The sequence below is a fragment of the Sciurus carolinensis genome, chromosome 1, assembly GCF_902686445.1.
Source record: "Sciurus carolinensis chromosome 1, mSciCar1.2, whole genome shotgun sequence".
Classification (NCBI taxonomy): Eukaryota; Metazoa; Chordata; class Mammalia; order Rodentia; family Sciuridae; genus Sciurus; species Sciurus carolinensis.
In genome coordinates this window covers 62038933-62066324 of record NC_062213.1, presented here as the reverse complement: position 1 = coordinate 62066324, position 27392 = coordinate 62038933, and the positions used below count along the sequence as shown (strand labels likewise).

Below are 27392 nucleotides of genomic sequence, written 5' to 3'. Positions count from 1 at the left end.
TGAGTCTCTCCCACTGGGCAAGGCTCCCTGGATAGGTCAGCAGTCCCGGAATGCAGGGAACTTCGTGGAGTAGAGTTGCCCAGTGAAACTCCTCCGCTGGAGCCGGGAACCCAGACCCGGGAGAATTGTAGAGGAGGACCACCCAGCAAGAGGCTTCAGCGCAGAGCGAGGGTCCCAGGCCTGAGCAGTAGGTCCAGTCCCCAGGGAACATCGTAGAGGAGGGTCACTCAGAGAAAGAGTCCCTCACAGGGCCAGGTCCCCCAGACCAGGTGGTAGTTCTGGGCCCTAGGGAACATCGCAGAGGAGCTGCCCAGTGAGATTCTCAATCACAGGGTGAGGCTCCCTGGTCTAGGAGGTAGGTTCAGACCCCTGGGAACATCGCAGAGGAGGGCTGCCTAGCCCAGGTGGTAGTTGTGGGCCAAAGGGAACTTCTCGGAGGAGAGCTGCCCAGAGAGACATCCCCACTGGGTGAGTCTTCCCCGCCAGGTGAGGCTTTCCCACCAGGGTGGTAGAACCAGAGACATAGGCCCAGACCAGCCACGCCCCAGCCCACAGTCTAGTCCCCCTTTAGACTGACTATCAGTCAACAAGTGGAGGCACCTCTGCCCACCAGCAGGAAATATACCCCACCTGAAGGCCACCACCCCTAGAGGGGCAACTTCCTTCTGTATCACTGCATTATCAACTTCCTCCAAGACTTCAGGCTGCTGAAGGCTAGCAGGTGACTTATTGGAAATCTATAGGGACACTATAAGCTAACAGAGGAAATCTGCAATATCTCAGAGTTTCACTACTACAGGGGTAGATACCTGACCAATATGAGAAAACAAGGGAAGAAAATGTCCCAAACAAACCTAGATGCTACAACGATAAAATCCAATGACAGCATGGCAGAAGAAATGTCAGAAAGGGAGTTCAGAATGTACATAATTAAAATGATCAGAGAAGCAAATGAGGAGATGAAACAGCAAATGCAGACTCTGAATGATTGCACCACTCAACAGTTAAAAGAGCAAATGTGGGAAGCAAAAGGTCATTTCAATAAAGAGTTAGAGATACTGAAAAAAAAAAAAAAAACAGAAAGAAATCCTTGAAATGAAGGAAACAATAAACCAAATTAAAAACTCCATAGAAAGCATAACCAATAGAATAGAACACCTGGAAGACAGAACCTCAGACATTAAACACAAAATATTTAATTTTGAAAACAAAGTTGACCAACAGAGAAGATGGTAAGAAATCATGACCAGAATCTACAAGAATTATGGGATATCATGAAAAGGCCAAATTTAAGAATTATTGGGATTGAGGAAGGTACAGAGAAACAAACCAAAGGAATGAACAATCTATTCAATGAAATAATATCAGAAAATTTCCCAGAAATGGAAAATTAAGTACAAGAGGCTTATAGGACTCCAAATATACAAAATTACAATAGACCCACACCAATGCACATTATAATGAAAATACCTAACATATAAAATAAAGACAGAATTTTAAAGGCTGCAAGAGAAAAGAATCAAATTACATTCAGGGGCAAACCAATATGGATATCAGCAGATTTTTCAACCCAGACCCTAAAAGCTAGAAGGACCTGGAACAACATTTTTCAAGCCCTGAAAGAAAACGGATGCCAACCAAGAATCTTATACCCAGCAAAACTTACCTACAGATTTGATGATGAAATAAAATCCTTCCATGATAAACAAAAGCTAAACGAATTTACAAAAAGAAAGCCAACACTACAGAACATTCTCAACAAAATATTCCATGAGGAAGAGATGAAATACAATGATGTAAATCAGCAAAGGGAGGAACTACCCTAAACGAATAGCCAAATAATTGAGAAGAAACCAAGTCATGTCGAAAAAACAAAATGAGCCAAATGACCGGGAATGCAAATCATATCTCAATAATAACCCTGAATGTTAATGGCCTGAACTCATCAATCAAAAGACAGAGACTGGCAGATTGGATTAAAAAGAAAGATCCAACAAAATGCTGCCTGCAATAGACTCATCTCATAGAAAGAGATACCCACAGACTAAAGGTGAAAGGATGGGAAAAAACATACCATGCACATGAACTCAGCAAAAAAGCCAGAGTATCTATCCTCATATCAGATAATGTGGACTTTAAGTCAAAGATAGTCAGAAGGGATAAAGAAGGACATTTCATACTGCTTAAGGGAAGCATAAATTAGCAAGACATAACAATCATAAATATGCCCCAAACAGTGGTTCATCCATGTACATCAAACAGATCCTTCTCAATTCCAGAAATCAAATAGATCATAACACAATAATACTAGATGATTTTAACACACCTCTCTCACCACTGGACAGATATTCCAAACAAAAATTGAACAAAGAAACCATAGATCTCAATAACATAATCACTACTTTAGGCTTAATGGACATATATAGAATATACCATCCAACAAAGAACGAATACTTTCTTCTCAGCAGCACACAGATCCTTCTCTAAAATAGACCATATTCTATGCCACAAGCAATGTTAGCAAATACAAGAAGATAGAGATACTACCGTGTATTCTATCAGATCATAATGGATTGAAATTAGAAATAATGACAGAATAAAAAACAAACTACTCCAACTCCTGGAGAATAAGTAATGAGTTATTGTATGATGAATGGATAACAGAAGACATCAGAAGGGAAATTTAAAAATTCTTAGAGGTAAATGAGAACAGAGATACATAATATCAAAATCTCTGGGACACTAGGAAAGCAGTACTTAGAGGAAAATTTATTTCATGGAGTGCATTCAATAAAAAAAAAAAAATCAACAAAAAAACCACGTAACACTACAGCTCAAAGCCCTAGAAAAAGAACAGAGCAACACCAAAAGTAGTAGAAGACAGGAAATAGTTAAAATCAGAGCTGAAATCAATGAAATTGAAACAAAAGAAACAGTTGAAAAAATTGACAAAATAGTTGATTCTTTGAAAAAATAAACAAAATTGGTAAACCCTTAGCCACACTGACAAAGAGAAGGAGATAGAAAACTCAAATTACTAAAATTTGGAATGAACAAGGAAATATCACTACAGACACGAGTGAAATACAAAACATAATTAGAAGCTATTCTGAAAATCTATACTCCAACAAAATAGAAAATCTTGAAGACATCAGCAAGTTTCTAGAGACATATGAATTACCTAAACTGAACCAGGAGGACATACACAAATTAAATACATCAAGTAATTTAATTTCAAGTAATGAAATAGAAGAAGTCATCAAAAGCCTTCCAACAAAGAAAAGTCCAGGACCAGATGGGTTCTCAGCAGAGTTCCACAAAACCTTTAAAGAAGAGCGCATTCCAATACTCCTCAAAGTATTCCATGAAACAGAAGAGGAGGGAACCCACCCAAACTCATTCTATGAAGCCAATATCACCCTGATACCTAAACCAGACAGAGACACATGGAGGAAAGAAAATTTCAGACCAATATCCTTAATGAACATTGATGCAAAAATTCTCAACAAAAATTCTTAGTAAATCACATACAAAAATATATTAAAAAGATAGTGCACCATGATCAAGTGGGTTTTATCCCAGGGATGCAAGGTTGGTTCAACATCCAGAAATCAATAAATGTAATTCACCATATCAATAGACTTAAAGTCAAGAATCACATGATTATTTCGATAGATGCAGAAAAAGCATTCGATAAAATACAGCACCCCTTCATGCTCAAAACACTAGAAAAAATAGGGATAGTGGGAACACTCCTTAACATAGTAAAAGCCATCTATGCTAAGCCCATGGCCAATATCATTCTTAATGGCGAAAAACTGAAAGCATTCCCCCTAAAAACTGGAACAAGGCAGGGATGCCCTCTTTCACCACTTCTATTCAACATTGTCCTTGAAACTCTAGCCAGAGCAATTAGACTGACCAAGGAAATTAAAGGGATACGAATAGGAAAAGAAGAACTCAAACTATCCCTATTTGCTGATGACTTGATTATGTATTTAGAGGAACCAGGAAATTCCACCAGAAAACTTTTAGAACTCATAAGTGAATTCAGTAAAGTAGCAGGATATAAGATCAATGTTCATAAATCTAATGCATTTTTATACATAAGTGATGAAACTTCAGAAAGAGGAGTTAGGAAAACTACCGCATTCACAATAGCCTCGAAAAAAATAAAATACTTGGGAATCAATCTCACAAAAGAGGTGAAAGACCTCTACAATGAGACCTACAGAACACTAAAGAAAGACATTAAAGAAAACCTTAGAAGATGGAAAGATCTCCCATGTTCTTGGATAGGCAGAATTAATATTGTCAAAATGGCCATACTACCAAAAGTGCTACACAGATTCAATGCAATTCCAATTAAAATCCCAAAGATGTACCTTACAGAAATAGAGCAAGCAATCATGAAATTCATCTGGAAGAAGAAACGCAGAATAGTTAAAGCAATCCTTAGCAGGAAGAGTGAAGCAGGGGGTATTGCAATACCAGAACTTCAACTACACTACAAAGCAATAGTAACAAAAATGGCATGGTATTGGTACCAAAATAGACAGGTAGATCAATGGTACAGAATAGAGGACACAGACACAAACCCAAATAAATACAATTTTCTCATACTAGACAAAGGTGCCAAAAGTATGCAATGGAGAAAAGATAGCTACTTCAACAAATGGTGCTGGGAAAACTGGAAATCCATATGCAGCAGAATGGAACTAAACCCCTCTCTCTCACCCTGCACAAAATTCAACTCAAAATGGATCAAGGGCCTTGGAATCAGACTAGAGAACCTGCACCTTATAGAAGAAAAAGTAGGTCCAAATCTTCAACATGTCGGCTTAGGATCAGACTTCCTTAACAGGACTCCCATAGCACAAAAAATAAAAGCAAGAATCAACAACTGGGATAGATTCAAACTAAAAAGCTTTCTCTCAGCAAAGGAAACTATCAGCAATGTGAAGAGAGAGCCTACAGAATGGAGAAAATCTTTGTCACTCATACTTCAGATAGAGCACTAATTTCCAGAATATATAAAGAACTCAAAAAATTCTACACAAAGAATACACATAACCCAATCAACAAATGGGCCAAGGAAATGAACAAACACTTCACAGAAGAAGATCTACAAGCTATCAACAGATATATGAAAAAACGTTCAACATCTCTAGTAATAAGAGAAATGCAAACCAAAACTACCCTAAGATTCCATCTCACCCCAATTAGAATGATGATTATCAAGAATACAAGCAACAATAGGTGTTGGCAAGGATGTGGGGAAAAAGGTACACTCATACATTGCTGGTGGGGTTGCAAATTAGTGCAGCCACTCTGGAAAGCAGCGTGGAGACTCCTTAGAAAACTTGGAATGGAACCACCATTTGACCCAGCTATCCCACTCCTTGGCCTATACCCAAAGGTTTTAAAATCAGCATACTACAGAGATACAGCCACATCAATGTTCATAGCTGCTCAATTCACAATAGCCAGATTGTGGAACCAACCTAGATGCCCTTCAACTGATGAATGGATAAAGAAACTGTGGTATATATATATACAATGGAATATTACTCAGTCATAAAGAATAATAAAATTATGGCATTTGCAGGCAAATGGATGAAACTGGAGAATATCATACTAAGTGAGATAAGTCAATGTCAAAAACCAAAGAACGAATGATCTCACTGATAAGTGGATGATGACACAAAATGGGGGGTGGAAGGGGGGTAAGAATGGAGGAAGGAGGAACTGTATAGAGGGAAAAGGGGGGTTGGAAGGGTGGGGGGAAGGAAAATATAACAGAATGAATCAAAAAAGTATTACCCTAGGTAAATGTATGATTACACAAATGGTATGCCTCTACTTCATGTACAGAGAAACAAGAGTTATCACATTTTTACAATAAAAATAAAAATTTTTAAAAATGAATGAAAAAAACAGAAAGGTTCATTTCCAAACTCAATTATGTTCCACTAATCTACTGTCTATCCTTATGCCACTAATTAGTGTAGTTTTTTCATAAAATTTGAAATTGGGTAGTATAAGTCTTTCAATTTTGTTCTTCCTTTTCAAAATTTCTGAGCTCTCCATATTTCCATTAACTTAACAACAAGCAACCTTCTGATCCACGAATACTGAATGCCTGCCATGTATTTAGACATTTGATTTTTCTCATCAGTGTTCTACATTTTTCCATGTATAAGTCTTGTACCTCTTTGTTTAAACTGATTCCTAAGTGTTTTATTCTTTCAGACACTATTATGAACAAAAGGTCTTCTTAATTTCACTTTTTGATTATTTATTTCTAGTATATAGAAATACAGTTGATTTTTGCATCAATCTGCAATTGATCTGTACATTCAATCCTGTCTGTAACTGTACTAAACTTATTAGTTCTAATGGGGGGGAGTTGTGTATTTCTTAGGATTTTCTATGTACTGGATCATGCCATCTGAAATTAAGACATCCACTTTTTCCTTTCCAAACTACATACTTCATGTTTTGCTCATATTCTTTTTCTCTCTCCCTCCTTCTTTATTTCTATCTCCTGTTTTTTGCCATATCACATGGCTACAATCTCTAGTACAATGTTCAGCAGTAGTGAGAGCAGACATCCTTGCTTTGTTCCCAGTCTTAGGGAGAAGGCATTCAGTCTTTCGCCAGTAGGACAAGATTAGCTGTAGGTATTTTTGTAGGTCCTCTCTATCAAGTTAAGGAAGTTATCTTTTACTTCTAGAGTGTTTGGGGTTTTCTATAAGAAATGATTGTTGAATTTTGTCAAAACTTTTTCTGTGTCTATCGAGATTTTCATGAGGGTTATCTCTTCTATGAAATAGCATAGATAGTAACTGAATTTTGCATGTTAAACTAACTTGATAAGGATGTTTAATCCTTTTTATATGTTACTTGATAATCCTTTTTATAGGTAGATGCCGTTGTATGGTTTCTGAGGCTTTGTTCACCTTTTTTATTCTTTTTTTTTCCTGTTATTCCAACTAGATAATGCCTTTTGATTTATCTTGAAGTTCATGGATTCTTTAATCATCTTGAATCTGTTAGTCACCCTAGTGACTTTTTCATTTCAGTTATTGTATTTTTCAACTCCAGTTTTCTTTTGATATTTTTATTAATTTTTGTCTTTGTACTGAGATTCTCTATTTGTTGAGCTGTTGTTGCTATACCTTCCTCTAATTCTTTAAGTGTAGTTTTTGGTACTTCCTTTGGTTATTACAACTGCTTCAAAGTCTTTGTCTATTAACAAAGCCTTTGAATGGACAACATCTGGACCCATTCAAAAAGAGTTCACAACTACTTTTTCCCTCTGAGTATTGATCATCCTTTTCTTTCTTTACATATCTTCTAACTTTTTATTGAAAACTGGGATTTTAGATACAATATTGTAAAACTGTGGATTTTAATGTTTTCCCCTCAGGGTTGTTCTTGCTATGGTTTTCTTGTTTACTAATATTCCTGGACTAAATCTGTGGAATCCATCTTCCTCATGGTGTACAACTTCTTGTATCTCTACTCAGTTTTTAAAATTTTAAGCCTGGTTTCCTAAGGGGTCATTCTATGTATGCATAGTTCACAGGTCAACCAATGATTGGTTACCAATTCTGCTCAAACAGCAGTAAGCCAGTAAAGTTTCTACCCTCTGCAAATGGATCTGTGTTTAGGTTGGGGGTCGCTTCAAATTCAGGTAGTTTTCCAGGCTTTCTTTGCATTTAGTTTCTGCCAGGTCCTTCTGCATCTCCTCAGCATGTGTGCAGAATTTCAGTTAACCAAAGTATATGATAGTTTGAGCCCCTCTAATCTCTTCTGTGCATCTATGAAGCCTTTTGGTCAGCCAGGAACACACATTGAGTTTATCAAGGCTCAGTCACACTGTGTCATTTCCCAAATCTCCCTGATAAATTTATGACTAGTCTACTGGTTCACTATTGGTTCCAACCAAGACTGTAACCTTAGTCTCACCAAACTTTTAGTTAACTTTTCCTGTTTGTTTGCTACTGTTAATCACACTGATTGGTGCAGGCCTTTTCACATTCTACTTTATGTCAAGTAAGGCCACTCCTTCAGTGAAACTCCTAGGTTGTATGGCTTTTGTTGACCTTGAGAACTACTTTGCTGAGTCTAGAGGTGGAGAAGAACATACCCCATTAGGGCCACCACAAAACCCTACTTTTCTTACCTCAGTGCAGTAGGGTTATTATTATTTTTTTTTAATAAATAAATGGTTCTCAATTTGGTAAATGTCTTTTATTAATTTCCAGAGTCCTAAATTTGCTGTTTTTGACAATTTTATTCAGTTTTATTGTTGCTTTTTGGAAAGAGAATTTGCCCAGCTCTCACTGTGCCCTTTTCATAGTTTGCCTTTAGAGCTATTTTTAATTGCTCTCATTCTTTCATACTCGGCTGGTCACCAAAGCCTGTCAATTCTCTGAATGTCTCTCTGGAAAATCTGCTGCTTTTGTTGCCATTTTCAGGGTTATATCCATCAAGGTAATCAGCACCCGTTCCTGAACTACTGGGATGAAGTCATCCTCCCCATCACTGTCACTCCTGCATCTGGCTTCCAGACTGATCGTACAGATACCATCCTAGTCATAATCCTAATTCCTGACCAAAGAATGGCTCTCTGCTGCAAAGAACATTAATTTCATACTGTCTAGAGTAGCTTTTAAGTTACTCTGCTTAAGCTTAATTTTCTTAATTTCATGAGGCATCATTTAGTCCAGGAGCTCCTACTAAGCTGAGTTTTTCTTTCCCCACATATTCTTTTGCCAACTTCCATGCTTCTATCTTTTCTCATGTTGTTGCCCTATGTGGAATAACCTTATAATTTCTGGTCCATCGATTCCTAAAAGAAGCTTAATCAAATGAATTATTCTGTTATTGATCACTCTGATATTCCATAGCCTTTCAATATTTATGTATTTACAGATTTTAAACTATTTCTGACACAAAGTTTGCAATTGGTCCTCAATTTTTTTGGTATGTATTTTTTTGTTTGTCCAACTTTTTTTTTTTTTTGTGGGGGGGATGCTGGGGATTGAACCCACGGCCTTGTGCTTGCAAGGCAAGCACTCTACCAACTGAGCTATCTCCCCAGCCCCCCCCCCTTTTTTTTTCTTTTTAAAGACTTTATTTTTTAGAACCATTTGGGTTATTTATAAAATAACCTTATTTATAAAATAGGAAATACTTTTTAGTATCCAGAGCGGTGATGGACATACATACTTACAATGGTGCTTAATACATGACTGCTAAATGAATAAACTGAAAAGCTTCTTGATTTCCATAGGAAATTTTCAGAAATACTTAAAAGTGATTATTCTGGGAGTCTTTTCTTCAAGAACTTAACTGACATAATACCCCTGAAAGCAGAGTTGATCTTAATGTGCATATGGCACAAAAACCAATCAATAGAACTAGATAACAACAACAACAACAACAACAACAAAAGTCCTGAGAGCTGCTGGGCCAAGTAATGACCCAACAGTTCCTAGATAGTAGGAAGGTCCCAGAGGTCTGGGACATGAGGCCATGATATCAGGGGGTAAAAATGAGGCAGCAGCTGTTTACCAAATAGTATGAAGGTATTCAAATATTTTAACATCTGGTATAATAATCAGGGTACACAAGAATTACCAGTTTTGCCAGCAGTTTTATCATGCTATAGAATGCAATATCAATAAAATGGAATTCTGTCAATCTTGGGCAGTTAGGGTTTTGAGGAGTAATATGAGAATAGTTTTTTGAAAGGTTAGATTAGACAAGAACAGTAAATTGTCAGAAGTCAACATAAAGCATCAGGTTGGCAGCACAAGATCACAGAATTAAAAAGAACTTGTAGGTCAAGGCAAATCAACAGGGCAGAACCTAGGAAAGTAAACAGGCGTCAGTGTTCAAGGCAAGTAGAAAGATCACCCAAATAGTAAAGAAAAATTTAGGTAAGGAACCCAGGAAACAATCAACTAGGAAGTAGAAAGGTATCAGCAACAAGGAGACTCTGAGTGCCATGCAACCTTCTCCCCAAGGCAAAAACTTATTATATGCTTCCTATAAGAAACTGCCTTTACATAGACTACCTTATATGTCAGGCACCTATGTGAAGGAATGACCTCTGTCTCTAGTGAGGGTAGGAGAATCAAGAAGAAGCCAAGCAACACATTGGTCCTGTAAAGTCAAAAATTTAAGTGTGAGTCATTTTTTGTTTTGATACTAGAGATTAAACCCAGGGACTCATGCATGCTAAACACACACTCTGCCACTAAGTTATACCCCAGCCCCAGGTGTGAGTCTTGGTAGAGCAGTGATATTTCTTATCAAACAGTAGTGACTGATCTGGGTTTACTGGTAGCATTTCTCTGTTCCATCTAGGAAAAGCAACAGAATACATTTTTTTTTTAATCACTACTTTGCCCCTGGTGATTTAATTCTACTTATGGTAAATATTTGGGGGTTTAAAAATGCCTTCCCTCTAGAAGATGCAGAGAGAAGCCAATTAATGAAGGGTATTTTTAAAATATGTGATCTGAAATGGCAAAAACTGCCAACACAGAGACAAAGAGAGCATGCCAAATAACTATTAGCAATGAAAGAATAATACTGAAAAATTTAAAATATAAGCAGTAACTAACTTGTTTGTTCAAAAAGGAATTTTGGATATGGGGAGAGGCATGACTTAATTGAAGGTGTATTGCTAGGGGAGAGGAGGTTACTGTTTTTCAGTTTTAAATAGGGTAATAAATCATGCACAACACCATAATTTGAATTTATGAGGAAGGTAATACTCTTTAGGTTGTAAAAGTGACCTCCAGTGGGCAATAATGCTCTCAAATCTGTGGCCCAGGGATCTATATTCCATTGATCGTCACTTTAAAAAAGTCTATATAGGCAACAGTTTTCCACTCTAACTTTCACATCCATTAGCCAATTATATACATATGGTATTTATTGGTTTAATAATGTATCTGGTTATGATTCATTAGTGTGAACTCTTCACAAAAAGGTTTTCAGAATATTTCCCCAGTGATCTTCAAACCAACATCAAACATAGAGGCATGTAGAATAGTAAGAACACTAAATTCCTACCTAAATATTTTTAATATAAAGGGTACATTAAGAATTAGAATACTGATTTAAAAATTAAAGAATTAATGACAGTAGAAGTCATTTGTGCAGGTCCAAAACTGACAAACTTATTAGAGAGTCTAGAGAAGTTTTAAGTTCTATTTATACTTTGTGACTTACAATATCATGAACATGAAATTATTTTTAAAAAGGTAAACTGTGGCAAAACACTGATCTATAGTTATGCTGAGGTATGGATTACATAACCACACTAAAAGTCTTTTTTTTGAAGTGTAGTTGGAAAAAGTCAGGTTTTATACCTAGAATTTCACACTTTTTGCTGATTAAAATAGGTGTTATTCATCATTCCAAGGAAAAAATATGTGGGAAAAGAAAGTAATGAGTAAATTCGTGGGTTTTGACTATAGTCCAAAATTATTTTATAGCTCAAATTAATAAGTCACTTGTGAGCACAATATCATTGGATATATGCAACCTCTTAGAAATGTGGTCATGCTGTACTAAGCATAAATGAAATTATGAGTCAGTTATAAAATACATAATATTCAATCTTCCCACTACCTTCTCCTATAATTCACTGTTATTTCTGGAAACTGCTTATATATCTGAAATGAAAGAAATGAAAGATCATTAGAGAAACAAATGAATATTCCCTATTACTTAAAAAATCCAGTTTTACAGTGTTTCTAAATGGGATTTCAGCAAGGAGACAAAAGTAACCTTTGCTACAAGCAAACTTTCTTTCAATGCTCTGATGAAAATGAAGACAGACTTACTTATTATTCCCTTAGAGAATAAAAATGGTTTTCTCTGTAAATAAATCCAAAATCCACATTCAAGTCTTATTCTGCTATAATACAGGCGATATTTCAAGGAAACTGGCTCTTTTCTGAAAGAGAATGAACTCTGAATGACCATGTTTAACCTAACATTTGCTATAAAACACAAAAGCTTCATGTTTCCTCCTTTTAAGCCTAGGACTGAATTGGCAAACATTTTCTATAAAGGGGCAAGTAGTAAATATTTTAGGCATTGCAGTCAATGAGGTCTCTACCCTAACTACGTGGTTTTGCCTCTAAAGTGTGGAAGTGGCCACAAGCAAAATCTACATCAATGGTGTAACTGTGTCCCAATAAATATATTTATGGGGAATAAACTTTGAATTCTGTATTTTTACATGTATGAAATATTCTTTTTTATTTTTTTTTCAATCATTTCAAAATGTAAAGGCCATTCTTAGTTTGGGTAGCAGAAAAGACTTGGCCTTTAGGCTACCTATGCTGATCTCTGTTCCAGTCTATCAATAAATAATATCTATCCAGTGGCAAGAAGTTGTTACTGGTGAGTTGCCCTGCTCTAATTTATTTTAAGATATTAAATTCCTTAACTTAAAGTGGAAAATTTATAAACTTAAAAGTCAGCAGCAGAAATTTTTTTTCTCTAATAAAGGGATAAGCTCCTGACAGAAGTATTTTTGAAATATAAAAATCAACAAGAAAGCACCTTCCCAAAATAAACATTAAAGTTCATTTGCCTTTTTAATATATCTATTTTGGCACCCTGAATTCATAAAAAGTAAGCAAAACTCAAGGTATATTTCAAATCCTGGCAGCTCCAGGACCTCCTAGAAGCTGCAGTAACAATACCCAGTTCTTCACACCCCATAGCACTCAGCTCTGTGGCTGAATATGTGGACCTGCAGAAGCAGCCAAAGTTCAAAATCTACACTGCATCTGTGCAATACAATGAATACCACTGCAGCTATCTCTAGGATGATGATGTGGGGTCACAAGTATATTTTGCTTTAACAAAAAGTTGTAATTGTCTTGAATAATTGTTGCTAGAATCTATGATGTCTGTGCCTCTTTAGATTCTGGGGAATGCAGTCACCAACATTATTCAGTGAATACTGGTTTGTTTACTATATGGCAGATACTAGAATCAGGAAAGACAGTTCCTGGGACTTGAATTGTTTAATTAGGACACAAAAGGATATGAAAGGTTAGAAAAATTAAAGGTTATGAATAGACAGTAAAAGGATTAATGGAGATATATGATGGATTCCTAAGGATAGCTACATGTATGTACTCAGAGTACATGAATACTTCAAGGGCAACATTTGGAAGGCCTGGGATCCTTTCACAAAAAAATATCCTTAGAGGGCCACCATCAGAGAAAGCTTTCTTGGCCAAACATTCTATTTTTCTCACTAATTTACCTAATAAGTTCTACCAAATATAAGTCATTCTAATTTTCTTAGAAACTCAATTTATTTTCATCCTATAAATGAATATGTGGTTGTGATGTGGGAAGGCTTTCTCTATCTATCTTTGAGTTTTAAAATATCAGTATAAGACTTTATGGCATAATTACCCTGGGGAAAAGAGAAAACAACTTATGAGGAGAACTTAATTAATCAAAAGTAGAATCAAATACCCACTAGAGTTGCAAATTATTTCACTTAATGGCCATCCCTTTATCTAGAGGTCTGACTGGAATCCTAGTCAAAGTATACCCACTAGGAACCACTCAGTTTGATTTCACTAATTTGGACACAAACCCTTGAAGATGCACAGTAAATGAAGCAAATACACAACTGCTACAGTTTATACCTCATTTTAGTAATTGCAAGAAATAAGCAAAATATCTGGGCTGGGAATGTAGCTCAATGGTAGAGCACTTGCCTAGCATGCTGAAGACCTTGGGTTTGATCTCCAGCACACCAATAAATAAACAAGCAAAATAATGTAGAGAGCCCAGCACATGACAGATGCACAATATGTAAAGTTGATTCTTGTTTATTTTCTTGTAGAATTGTTGATTTTTTAAAATTCCAAGTAATATGGTTAATGTGTCACTTGTTAGAATCTTACTTTTGTTGACTAGAATTCAGATTACAATAAATATTAATATACATGTTACACTTAAAGTTAGTTAGTGCTTGGTTAAGTGACTGATTTTCTAACTCACTCTTTTATTTATGTGAAGCAAGTAAGTCAAAACTAACCTGAACACAATAAGGTAGAGAGCAGTAAAACTATTATCTAGAAACTAGGGTAAAGCATTTTTGCCCAATCTTTGTGAGACTGGAGATTGATGATGAAATCTGAATGAAGATGAATAAAAAGAAAGCAAAGGGAGGAAAGGTTCTGATTTGGGGGCTATAATGAGAAGGTGACTGATGTAATTAGAGGAGACAGGAAAAGATACTCAGTAACATTTCCTGATGATGAAGAAAGGTGCAGAAAGAGTAACCCCCAGAAAGAGAAAGTAAAGAATAACATACTTGGCGAATTATACCAAGCTATGAGACTCCCAAAACTTTTCTATTACTAAGAATTATGTTTTAATAACATACACTAACCAAGATAACTTTAATTTTCAATATAGGCTACACTGAAAAATACTGATCAGATCCCTCACCAGCTCACTGTGTTTTTTACTCAACTTACCAATAAGGATGTCCTTGAAAACACCAAATTTTTTAAGTTTCACAAGACAACTGACTCACCAAGGACTAAGGCTAGAATCCCCCTTATCTTTATAGATTCCAGTGTCTAGTGAAGTACTGACACACCTGCTCACTAAAGTTAATACCTAGTTATCGTATAAATAATTGTGGAAATTCAAACTTTGTTTTTGCTCTGAACAACTAAACATTCTAAAGGAATGTGAATTTCTAATGTCATCCACGTTGTGATGAACAGGACAAATGTAGAACATTCACACCCAGACACCATGGGGACCTGCAGCCTGAATTGACTGTCTAATTGAGAGTTTAGTTTCCAAATAAGAAACTCTGACTCAAAATGATCATCATTCTAGTTAGTCTGAAGCAGATCTTACTAGGGCTAGCATTTAGAGGGGCTCTCAGTCAGGCATTCCAGAATGGAACCAACATATCAGAGAATGAAGAAGCAAGAAGATGTCAGCCTTCTACATTTCCTTGGGGTCAGTGCTGTATGAGTAACTGATAAAAGCAATGAACCCAGCTTTTTTTCCTTTAAAATTATGTTTTTTTCAGGTATTATCTACAAACCGTAAAATTTGATCTTTTTAAGTACAGTTCTGTGAGTCAGAAAAATGCATAGTCTTAATATGGCACATTTCCATCATTCTGAAAAATTCCCTCATGACATAATCTACTCAATCCCTCTCTATACTCTCAGCCCCTGCCAACCCCTCAGCTGTCTCCTATTCCTACAGTTTTGCCTTCTCCAGAATGTTGTGTAAATGGAATCTACAGTATGTAGCTTTTGAGTGGTTTCTTTCACTTACCATCATGTAACAGGCCACGAGGCCCATGACACTGTGACACAGTCAATGAGCAGAAGGGCAGGCACTGAGACTGAAGAAAGGGAGGAAGTCAAACCACAGAATGGCTTGTATGCCACGTCTAAAATTTTGCCTTTTAATAGTAGGTAGGAAGGGAAGCCATTCAAAGGTTTGATCTTAAGTTTTTTTTTTTTCTTTTTTTTTTTGGTGGTGCTGGGGATTGAACCCAGGGCCTTGAACATGCTAGGCAAGCACTTAAACAACTGAGCTATATCCCCAGTCCCATTCAAAGCTTTGAAACAACTGAATATTATGATCTGATTAAGTTAAAAATAATTTTGGCTATTGTACAAAAGACCAGAATGGGAAAAAAAGTAGAAAAACAAGCAGCTACTTTAGAGGTACTGTAGTTGCCTATGTTAAAAATAATAGTGACAAATTAATATGGCAACAATTGAGGACCTGATGAAGCAGCTGATAGTGAATTACAGAAAGAGCTGCTGGGACTGTGTGTAGCATGCTGCAGGAGAGAGGAGCAGAGGATGCTTTCAAGGATGACCAGAGCAACAAGGTGGAAGGTGGGGGCCATTTACCAAGATGGGGGAAAGGTAAAGACAGGGGAGGAGGGAGCAGCAGGTTGGGTAGGGGGAGATGGAAAATTAAGAGTACCATAAATTTTAATATCTTTAGGATACAGATGGTATTGAATCTTTCCCCTGAGCATTTAGCATAACTATTAACCTTTGATAGAGAAATTTCGTTTGTCTCTTCCCTGTTACTTTTAATGCAGTGGGTGAATGCGCTGAATAATATATTCAGTTCCCACTGCACTGAATTCCTTGATTTAAATTTACAAAAACAAGAAGATAAACCATAGAGGCTCAAGATGAGAAAGGTCTTTCATTTCTCCATTTCATTTTTTAAATAGATAAGAACATGTTAAGTTTCATAAGGACTGCCTCTAAATCTTACATATACTTTTTTTCTTAGATCAATTTAATTTGTTCAATTGCATTAAAATGAATTTAGAAACATTTTAAATTATTATAACTTTTCTTGCTTTAACATGTTTTCCTGTTCGCTCACGTTGAAAAATCAGTTGTTGAAAAGCATTTAGTGGTTCCTCCTTAAGACCAAGTTTATCTGTTGGAATGACAAGAGAGTAACTTTTGATAGGCCAGCCTTCAGGATGGAGCAGGTAATGTGGCAACATGATGTGGAAAAGCCAGAGGTTGTGAGTAGAGATTTACTTTGTGTCTCCTCTCCTCAAGGAACCTATTTAAGTACAAGGGAGGCACACTGATCACACCAATATCCCCCACTGTGCAACTCTGAAGCCACCAAATTAGTGTTTGATGCAGGGGCAATCATTTCTGCCATGGATACAGTTATGTATTTATTCAATTTAACCATTATCAACATATCTCCTGAAAGTTTCTTTTTTTTAAATCTCAAAACTCCATGTAAAATTTGTAATCTGTAACATAATTATACTTACTTTATCATAAAAATGTCTTCATTTACTTACCATTGAGCAAAATTGACATTTCAGATAGATGAAGCATAACACCACTTGGTACAGTTGTATAGGTTGTCAAGGAAGTAGTGCTTACACTAGTTATTGTGGTGTATTACCAAAAAAAAAAAAAAGTTCCTTTGGATGGCAGCCCTCGGGAAGAACTGTTTTTCTGATTTGTAAAGGTGCCTTAAGAGCTGACAGTAGCCCTGGATATTTAGTTCTCTAGCACATGGACTTGGCACAAACTTGAACCAGTCAAGTTCGAAAGAGGTGAAGAGGGAATATCCACAGCTTGTTCATGGCAGAGCTAAATCTGATCCTAGTCTCCATTCCAGTCCAGGGCTCTTTTATAGTAACATGCTACCTCTGCTAATTGTGAGTTGTTCCTTTCAGATTTGTGGGTTATTAATGTACTCTTTCAATTCTTTGTTATGCTTCAGAAAAGATCTTTGCAGGATGGGTGTCTCAACTTGCTCAAGCCATTTGTTTCTGCCATGAGTGGAGACAGAGATAGACAGAGAAGTAGCTGTACTTGCCAAATATTCAAAGGGGTGAATTTACCAGACTGGAAGTTCCATGAGAGCAGAAACCATGTCTAACATTCTCACCGTGTATCCTTAGCACATATCATATAGCTAAATTATAGTTGTATACAGGGAAATGTATTACTTCATGTCAGTGAGTTAAGTTATACCCCTCAGATCCCCTCAGTATTGTCTTCTGTGCTAGGGCAAACACTGGTATAATAAAAATGTTGAGAAGCACTGGAGTGATCTCAAGCTATTTTCTAGACCATGCTATACCTATTTATTTTTGGTTAGGTTCATTTAAATGGGAGCAGTAATATCAGTCACAGAATCATAAAATGGGAGCAATGGGATGGATCTTATGTCATCTAATCTAACTCCCTCATTTAGTATTCTAGGAAGCTGAGTCACAACAAAGTGATAGAATCCATCCAGGTAATGCAGTTAACTTTGACCATGATTAATTCCTAAAACTTAGGTTTTCTGGCAACAAATTAGCTGCTCTTTTCTGAATACCCATTATTTCCCCACTAATCAAGAAAATAATGACTGGAAACCTACAAGGTCAGAGATATTGGGCACTGGGAGGCATACCCTTAGTGGGATTTTGCTCTGAGTTGGACAATGATAAATCATGAGCTTAAGAAAATGCACTATTATGTTCTTTTACTCCCTCAATGCAAGAGGCACTACTTGGAAGAAGGAAGATTAGTCAGAAGACTAATAGAAGTCCTCAAATTTAGTGAAATGGATATGGAAGTGGGTAATGCTTGTCCTGTATACTGTTCATTTAGAAAGCATAGCAGGATAGTCATACAATAATCTGTGCATTAGACTATGCGATGATTATTTTCATTGAAAATACATACTCTCTTGTAAATAGGATGTTCTCAAGCAGCTATCTAAACCAAAGTATAATGTTTATTAAGAAATAATATACTTTTCAGATTTTCAGCTTGATTTCAGAAATAAAACTTTAAAAGTAAAAACAATGACACTGGCACTTCATTTCAGTAATATCCCAAATTATGGGACTAAGTTGATGGTTCTGAATGTTCACATGATTATTTTATGAATATTATACAAAACTGTTCTCTAACAGAACCAAAAAAACATGAGACTCCAGTAATATCTATGCTGCTTCATTGATTGTGCCTCTCATATGTAATTATTAAAGATTAAAAGAGTATATAGGGAAATTATTTGTTATAAGAGAATTCTACATTTAATAATGAATTGCAAACAAAAAAGCCTAAAATCATTTAAATCCCCTAAAATATATTTCCCAACCAAACGATTTTGATTTTTCAAACATCTAGCAAATGGTGCTAGTAGATAATATATGACGGAAAGCAAAGCTGTATGTGTGCACATAAGCTTCCCTTCTGCTGGCCTCCAATTTCTCAGTGGGGCCATAATGCAGCAAGATGGCAGTGGCATATTATACCTGGTCATGGCTGGCTTCAACGGAGCTTCCAATAGCATGGAAAGTCATCTGCACAGGGGCTAAGGTCAGACAGGTCACATATTCTTTGCCACTTTGTTTATCACAGTAGTGAACCTATAATAGAACACACGCAATCTGCTGAACACCATTTTTATGAGGGAGCCAGATGTAAAAGGTCCTTTTTCAAAGTGTCAAGATTTCAAAAAAAGTCAAATAATTTATGCAAAGCACATCTCAAATATTTAAAATCTATGAACCTTTCAATTTTCTATGGTAAATCTATTAATTCCATTTTAACCCATTTTGTCCCATTGTCCCAGATGGGGAACACCTCTAAAAACTCAAAATAGAACAAATATGCCACTTAACAATAACTTTGAAATAATATTTGAATATTTACTATGTTCACAGAATGGAAAACTTGGGACTTCATGGGTTCAATCTTTTTGAGGTTTTAAGGGAGTTTAAGAAATGCTTTTTTATTATGGCTAATATAAAAATGCTACATGCTAACTAAATGCTACATATATCTTTAAGGTCCAGCTTTTCAGGATATAAAATGAATAAAGGACTCAAGTTTGTAAGCATCAGTCAAAGTCCATTTGATTCTAATGGAACTTTGCCAACCTGAGTTTTCCCTCATCTTTGACTCTATGTGTATGTGATTGCTGCTAACTGGTAATGACAATTCTTCTCTTTCTACATTATAGCCCCTTCAAAATCAGTGAATATATGTGTGTGTGTCACTATACATGTTCTGTTTGAAATTTTGACATTATAATCAAATTGAATTAAATTGAAGTGATTTATAAAGTGCAGACTAAAATAAAGTTACCAGAATATTATTTTTCTTTTAGCTAAATATAACTAACCATTATTAAAACCACATGTAAGATACTCCATATCAGAGGTAGGGCATATGGGATAGGGGAGAGTATGGGTCCATTTTCTTATTAAGAAAATTTCCATCTTTCTATTTATCTACTTTCAAAAAAGTTCTGTCCATGGACTTTTTTTTTTTTAACTGTAAGCTAACAAGATAATAAAAGCATTGCTTTTGTGATAAATTAATAAAAATATGTCTATAGAATGGAATGGGATTCCTACCAATTATATTAGAGGGAAAACTGGTTTCATTAGTCATAACTTGCTTAATTTGTTAACTTGTACACATTTAGAGTAAAGGTTTAGGTGAGAATTTTGAATTTTTAAGGAAGAAAATTAAAACATGTAAGTTCCTTGTTTGAGGTTTTATTCTAATAGCTGCATAAGGTTCATATACCCTTACACCTTTATTACAGAATATGGCCCATATTAATTTTGTCATGTTTAGTAAGAATATGATTGAAAATTATAACAATATGAATCCTAGTCTAATAGTTTAATAATTCAACTGTTTCAAACCAGTAGGGTTGTTAAGAATGGCCATCATTTTCCCTGGAGGTAGGGAAATTTTCCTCCTGGGAATCTATAAAAGTAGTATAGGACTCAAATCAAGTCAATATAAAAGTCTTGTTTCCAAAGTACTGTAAAGATTTTGTTATAAAATTTTTTTTCCCAAGTTAACCTTAGAGAAAAAGATTTGACAACAGTTCTAATTCACTCTACTATAACCCCTGAGCAAATTAAAAGCTCAGTCTATGTATAGCAGTTCAAGAATGTGGAAGTATTGTTTACTATGTGTCAGCTAGGTATGATGGGAAAAAATGTAACTTATCACATAACAGGTTTATGCAAAAGTCAATAAGTGGTGACACTATAATAGCTACAGTTCGCAAGCATTTATGATATAGTTAAAATAATATGTCTGATATAGTGCTATTATAAAACATGCTCTTTATAAATTTAATAAAATATAATCACCCATTCAATCCCAATTGAAAATACATATGAAAGATATGGCATTCTTTTAAAAACAGTTGACACCCTTGTATGTCAGCTGACTTATTGCAGATCTATTCTTTCTCCTAGAGAAATGAAAATTAGAAAGGACAAAAAGACAATTATAGTCAAAAAGATAAGCTTCAAACTTGGTTTTCATCAGTGGTTTAGATGTCATAGCTGAAAGATTCAGCTTTTCTCCGAACTCTATACAAGGCGCCATGAGAAGCAAGTATGTAATAAAATACTATGGACACATGCAATTCATGTGTGAAAAATAAATGTAATGCTGCAAGCTAGCACACAGTTCCAACCATGTCACAGCACTACTGCTGGGTTCTCTAGTATGGTCCAATAGTAATTCTTAGCTGGGCACTTAGATGCTCAGAATAAAGACTATATTTCCCAAGGTCCCTTTTAGATATGACTGACCAGATGTCTAAGAGGATGTGACTGAAAGAATTCTCTAGCAGTTTCCTAGAAACTTTAAAAAATATATTTCAGATGTATGCTTTTTGATCTTCTTTACCTATTTTTGCTAACCTGCTGCTTAGAGTGTTAATACTGCCATCCTGAACCATGAGGAAACCTAGATATGGTAAAGTGGCGAGTTGGAAGGAACTATGGTCCTTGAGGACTCCGTGGAACAGAACCATCATACCCGCCTTAGTCTTCAAGCTATCAGCTTTTAAATATGCAAAATTCAACTTCTACTCTATTTATGTCACTGGTACTTTTATCACTCAAATGAAACCTAATCCTAACAAGATGTTTCCTGTCCAAAATCGACACCAAGACTCATAGCCAATCACAAAAGAATCTCCAGGAAGCTGCCAACATTTAGGGCTTAACCTTATCTCCTTCCCTCACTCCCTTTATAAAAGCCAGCACAACTGGTCCAAACACAAAGAATCTACATAGGAACAGGGACAGGTAAGTAAATGGGAGGGAATCATCTGGATTGGTCAGTCTTATAAGGAATAGAGTATTTTCAGTGAATGAGGAAGCTCTAAGAGAATATCTGACAGACAATGGGAACACCTACACAAAAGCAATACTGACATTTCATCCTCTGGTGGGAGGCTTGCTAAGAATTGAACCTACAGACCCCTCTCAGTTTGAGTTACATTCCTGGCAGTCTAGAAGCACATGAAAATACAGCAACAAGACTTGGATGTATTTGGGCCCATGTTGGAGTTCCTTGGCATGTAGCATACCTGAAAAACAAAATGGATGGAGAAGACATGCTCAGCCCAGATTTTCATGGCTTTGCAGGAAATGATAGAGAATCTGCAGAAATCAAGGAGCTACCCAGGCCAACCATGTGGTACCCATCAACATAGGGGACCAGAGGCATGACTTACTAGTAAGGCCCAAGGGAAACAGTTGCCCCTTAGGACCAAGGGAACTGGGATAAACTGACCACCACCTAAAGAAAATCATGGACATCATCTATATGGAAACCAGCAGTGGATGAAACTACACTAAAAGTGCCATCTCCCCCATCTGAACTTTCAAAGACCCTAAGGGTCAGGTCATGAAATAGACGTGGATTGTGGAGGAGAGTGTCTAAAAAATAGACACTCACCAATGACCAATACACAAAGATGCTGGAGTGAGAGGAGGAGAGGAAGAGACCCATGCACACCCTGCGTCTACTAAGTCTACTGGGCCAAAATGAATAACATGCAATGGAATGACTTGCAAAATGAATAACTTGTAAAGGATATGACTTATTGTTTTACACTGAACTGGACTATTTTTTTAATCAATTAATAATTAATCTGATGCTGAGGATAAAACCCAGGACACTGGGTATGAGGTGAACCCTGTGAATTACACTCCCAGCCCTTGAACTAGATTTTTAAAAACTACAGATAACTGGCAAACTAAAAGACTTACTAAATATAGTACAAATGAACATAAGAGATTTGATAAAGCATAGAGGAAAGCAGTGACTGAAGAAATAAAAAAATCACCTCATATTTTTCCCTCACTGCATTGACATTTCACAATAAACTGGATAAGAAGTATATGAAAAAATACATGAAACTACTGCTTGCAGACCCAATTTCAAATTAAGCAAAACATAATGTGTGATAAAAGGCCTTAAGAAACTATCATACTTTGAATACTTTGCATACCAATGACTCATAAAAACAAGTTTGATATGGCTCTCTTCAGGTATATATTTTCTTCTTAGAAATAAAAATAGAAATGCTAGGACCAAAGCAGTGTGTTTCCACATCTGTGGCCCTAGAAAATCCAGTATAAAATGTCTTAGGACGTTGATTTTGATAAAATAAAAATGAATAAAGACAATTTTAGAAGATTACAAAAATCATCTCTCTATATTTAAGATTTACTGTTTACACATCATATAATTTTGCTGTTTTTAATTCTTTAAAACATAAGCAGTGAATGCTGCACTTTTTGTTCTGAATTTATAACACTAGTCAACAACTATATATTGACATTTTGTTTCTCAGGAATTTATAAAAATAATTCCACTAAAAGGTGAGTCATAAATTAAAATGCCTATTAAATAACATGGCTTCATTTGAAATTTGCAAACCTATAGTATATTTAAAATAAATTTCCTAGTATGATTTGCACTCCAATAAATCCAAATGAGGTACTATACTTGCACGTTCTGACATTTATCTTGCCAGTCTAAAGATTACCTTTACAAAAATCTTTTCAGCTATCCATATAATGTAAGAAATAAAATACTACTAGTCTCATATTATCATATATAAAAAGTTAGGTAAATGAATTTTTTCATGGTCATTTGAAAATATGAGGGACTACGCAAATGAAAATTACTCTTTATCTCACCCCAAACTGTTTCCTGCAGGGCTGAAGTTCCTTGATGTTGCAGGACTACTAAATACTTTACTAATCTCAGCAGGGAACTGGTTAACTGCCTGTCTGTCAGATGTTTGTACTGGCCACCTCCTGTAGGGACAAAAATGAGGAGAGTGTGGAAAAGACTCACATTTAAAGAAAGTTGCTCCTTAGATCATAAAGGAAAGATAAAGGCCTACATATCCACATGTGATACAATCCAGTCACTGTATTAAGGCAGCACAGGTTTGATTAGCACACCTGAAGTTCATAACATGGGGTCTACTTCTTAGTAGCAGGTAGCAGAGTCATATGAGCCTCACCCACAAGAGTAAAGATAGCAATGAACTAAGAAGGGGCATGTTAACAATAAACTTCAGGATACTCAAAACATGCTTGATTCTTGCATGATTCACACCAGCTGCATAGAAGAACTAAAGTTTCATTAACACAAATAACATGTTCCTAGCAAGGCATGAAATAGATTTGCTTCATAAATATTGACCTAAATACGTAGAGTGAGTTGATCTTAAACATTTCTAAACTGTTTTCTTTGTAGATCACATGTGAATTAACTTATTTGGGTCAACTACAGTCAATAGGACAAGTCTAAATTATGTCAGTTTATGTATAAGTAATTTATAATAAAGGCATAAGATTAGTTTATCCCATGAGAAATATTTAGATATGTGACAGGTTCACAGTGTTTATTAAAATAAATATTAAATAGTATTATTATATCATATTCCTTCATAATATAATAAAAGATGACATTTATAAAATTTTTAAAATATTAACACAGATAATGACTGTTACTGACTTCCTCTAAAGATTTTGTCCTCAATTTCATATCTAACAAAGTAATACCATATCCTCTGTAACAAAAATGCACACATACAACTAACATGCTCAGCCTCATACTAGTCTTTTAGTTGGTGAGTAATCTGTTTCACTCATGCTTGCCTAAAGCGACAGGCGTGAATATCATTTTTTGAAGTGAATATCACTTCAAAAAATGGTATTGAAGACAAGATCTTATAAATCTTTTCCTTACATACTGGCTTAATTAATAATGTGTTTAATTGTATTTTTTATTTGTTCTTTTTAGTTATATATGACAGCAGAATATATTTTGACATATTAATACAGACATGGAGTACATCTTATTCTAATTAGGATCCCAGTCTTGTGGTTGTACATGATGTGGAGATTCACTGTGGTGTATTCATATATGTACATAGAAAAGTTATGTCAGATTCATTCCATTGTCTTTCCTATTCCTGTTGCCCTTCCTTCCCCTTTGTCTAATCCAATGAACTTCTATTCTCCCACCCCTTCTTACAGTGTGTTAGCATCCACATTTCAGAGAGATCATTTGATCTTTGGTTTTTTGGGGGACTGGCTTATTTCACTTAGCATAATAGTCTCCAGATCCATCCATTTACCAGCAAAATTTTATCCTTTCTACTCAAGAATTACAGATCTTAGAAATATACAATACATACTTGTATTTAAAACACAGTTACATTTTTATAAAAAGACGATGTATGACTTCTGCTTCCAGGCAAGATGGAATAGATGTACTTTTTTCTTATTCTGCCTGCTAAGTACAAGTAAAAGTAAAAGCTCTGGATGTTATAAATAAACATAAGAACTCAGAAAAGTGGAAAGGAGAAGGAAGACCACCTAGGGGTTTCAGGGCTCAAGGAAAAACACAGTGGTGAATTCCTAAATTTTCTTTTTGTTTTATATATCCTGGATTAAGTGCTAGAGAACCCAAGAACCTGAAAATGCCAATGGGTATAGAAAAAAAACAAAACAAAACAAACTCCTAAGAAAGCCTGCTCTAACCAAAGGATCATAAAAGGAATAAACTAGCAAAACAGGAAACTTTTAGATAGTAATTACAATCACATAGCAAAAAATGAGAGATTCATTCCTAATGCCAATAACAAAGGTCAAATGGAGAACCTATATTTTCACCCTCAGCAGACTTCAATAAGGAGCCCCAAGTCCCCTGCTAGTGTGGTAAAAGAGATGGTCAAATGGGGAACCAAGATTTTTATCTTAAATGGATCCTGGTGCACCTTCACTTGGTGATTCTGAGGCACCTACCTCTCCTTGCCAAGGTGCTCTCAGGAGAGGGTCAGGAATTTCACCTTCGCCCAGCTGTAAAAAAGCCCCTCTCGTCCACCAGGGTGTCAACTGAGACTAAGCACAAAATGTGAACCCTTAACTGGTGCCATGTCAGAAGAGTTTGCTAAAACCAAACTTTTTTAGGTATACAGTACTCAAAATGTCCAGAATTGTTGGAATATCACTCCTTATCAGCAAGATGATACAGACATTAGACTTACAAGTATCTTAAAGTAGCCATAATAAAAATATTTCAATAATTATACTGCACTTGAAACAAATGAAGAAATGACAGTCTCATCAAAGAAACAGAAGCTAACAGATGGTCCTAACAGCAAAATGGACAAAGTAGAATAATTAATTAGTGAATTTGAAGATAGAAAATACAAATTCCCCAATCTGAGAAAAAAGAATGAGAAAAAATGAACAGAGCCTCCAGGATTTATGAGACCATAACAATGATATGATAATAATTGCACCACCAGAGTTCTAAAAGAAGAAAAGAAATGGGTAAAAATGAAAAAGAGTTCAAAGAAATAATGGTTAAAAAATTTGGAAAATTGTAGTAAAAGATATAAACCTCACTCCTTTAAGAGGATGGATAAACACAATAAACACCAAGAAACCTACTCCCAGACACATAATAAGCTTATAAAAATTAAAGACAAAGAAAATCTTAGAAGTAACAAGAAACAAACAACCCTTAACCTACAAAGGTAAAACAATTAGAATGACAGTATTTTCTCAACTGAAACTATGAAATGAAAGCAAGATGAAACTGGCATATTTGACTTTTTAAGTGTTAAAAGAATTGTCAACCCAGAATTTTATAGCCAGTAACAATATCTTACCCTGAATGGTCAGAAGTAAAGAGAATTGAAAGAAGCCAAGCAATTGTTAGAGTAAGGAGTAAACCTAAGATTTTCTATGCATGTAATAATTTTATAGTAAGAATCTTCAATGAGATTAAAGTTTATCTGCTATAGTTTGGATCTTGAATATCTCCTAAAGGCCCATGATTGTAGAGTTGGACCCTAACTATTAGAAGGTAGTGGAAGCTTTAGGAGTGTAGCTTAGTGGATGAGGTCATTGGAGGTGTGCCTTGAGGGGATACTGTGATACTGGCCTCTTTCTCTTTCTCTTTTTAGCTTCCTGGATGCCATGAATTCCCACAATGATGTACTGTGCTGCCATAAGCCCAAAGCAATATGACCAAGAAACCATGGACTGAAGCCACGTTCAGGAAAGCCTGGGCAACTTAGCAAGACTCTATCTCAAAATAAAATGGGCTGGGGGGCTGGGGCTGCGGCTCAGTGGTAGAGCACTTGCTTAGCATTGTGAGGCACTGGGTTCGATTCTTAGCACCACATAGAAACAAATGAATAAAGTAAAGGTCTATCAACATCTTTAAAAATAAATAAATAAATAAAATAAAATAAAATGGGCTGGGATAGTGGCAGAGTGTCTACCTAGCATGATGCTGGGTTCCACATCCAGTCCCATAAAAAACAAAAGTCTGTTGCCTTACCAACTAAAGGAGGCAAAAGAGTGAGCTTCTGACTGGCAGAAGAGTTACATATGACTGCTAAATTTCACATATACAGGGAGATCCTAAACAGCGTGGTATGAAACAGCTGGAAAGTAAAAGAACTGAGTGGAGACT

General features: G+C 35.8%; 1 protein-coding gene across 10 annotated transcripts in view; it reads right to left on the bottom strand.

Annotated features, from left to right (window-relative positions):
• Stau2 (staufen double-stranded RNA binding protein 2) overlaps window positions 1-27392 on the bottom strand; it is a 336959-nt gene that overhangs the window by 78648 nt on the left and 230919 nt on the right. For 8 of the 10 annotated variants that reach the window (XM_047525257.1, XM_047525247.1, XM_047525205.1 and 5 more), the window contains one exon: window positions 18866-18979. The exons of 1 other annotated variant lie outside the window; for it this stretch is intronic. In XM_047525257.1, coding sequence (XP_047381213.1) covers window positions 18866-18979 — 114 coding nt within the window. Of the gene's footprint in view, window positions 1-18865; window positions 18980-23584; window positions 23705-27392 lie in introns of those variants that run through there. One more of the 10 variants, XM_047525286.1, reaches the window with a different exon arrangement.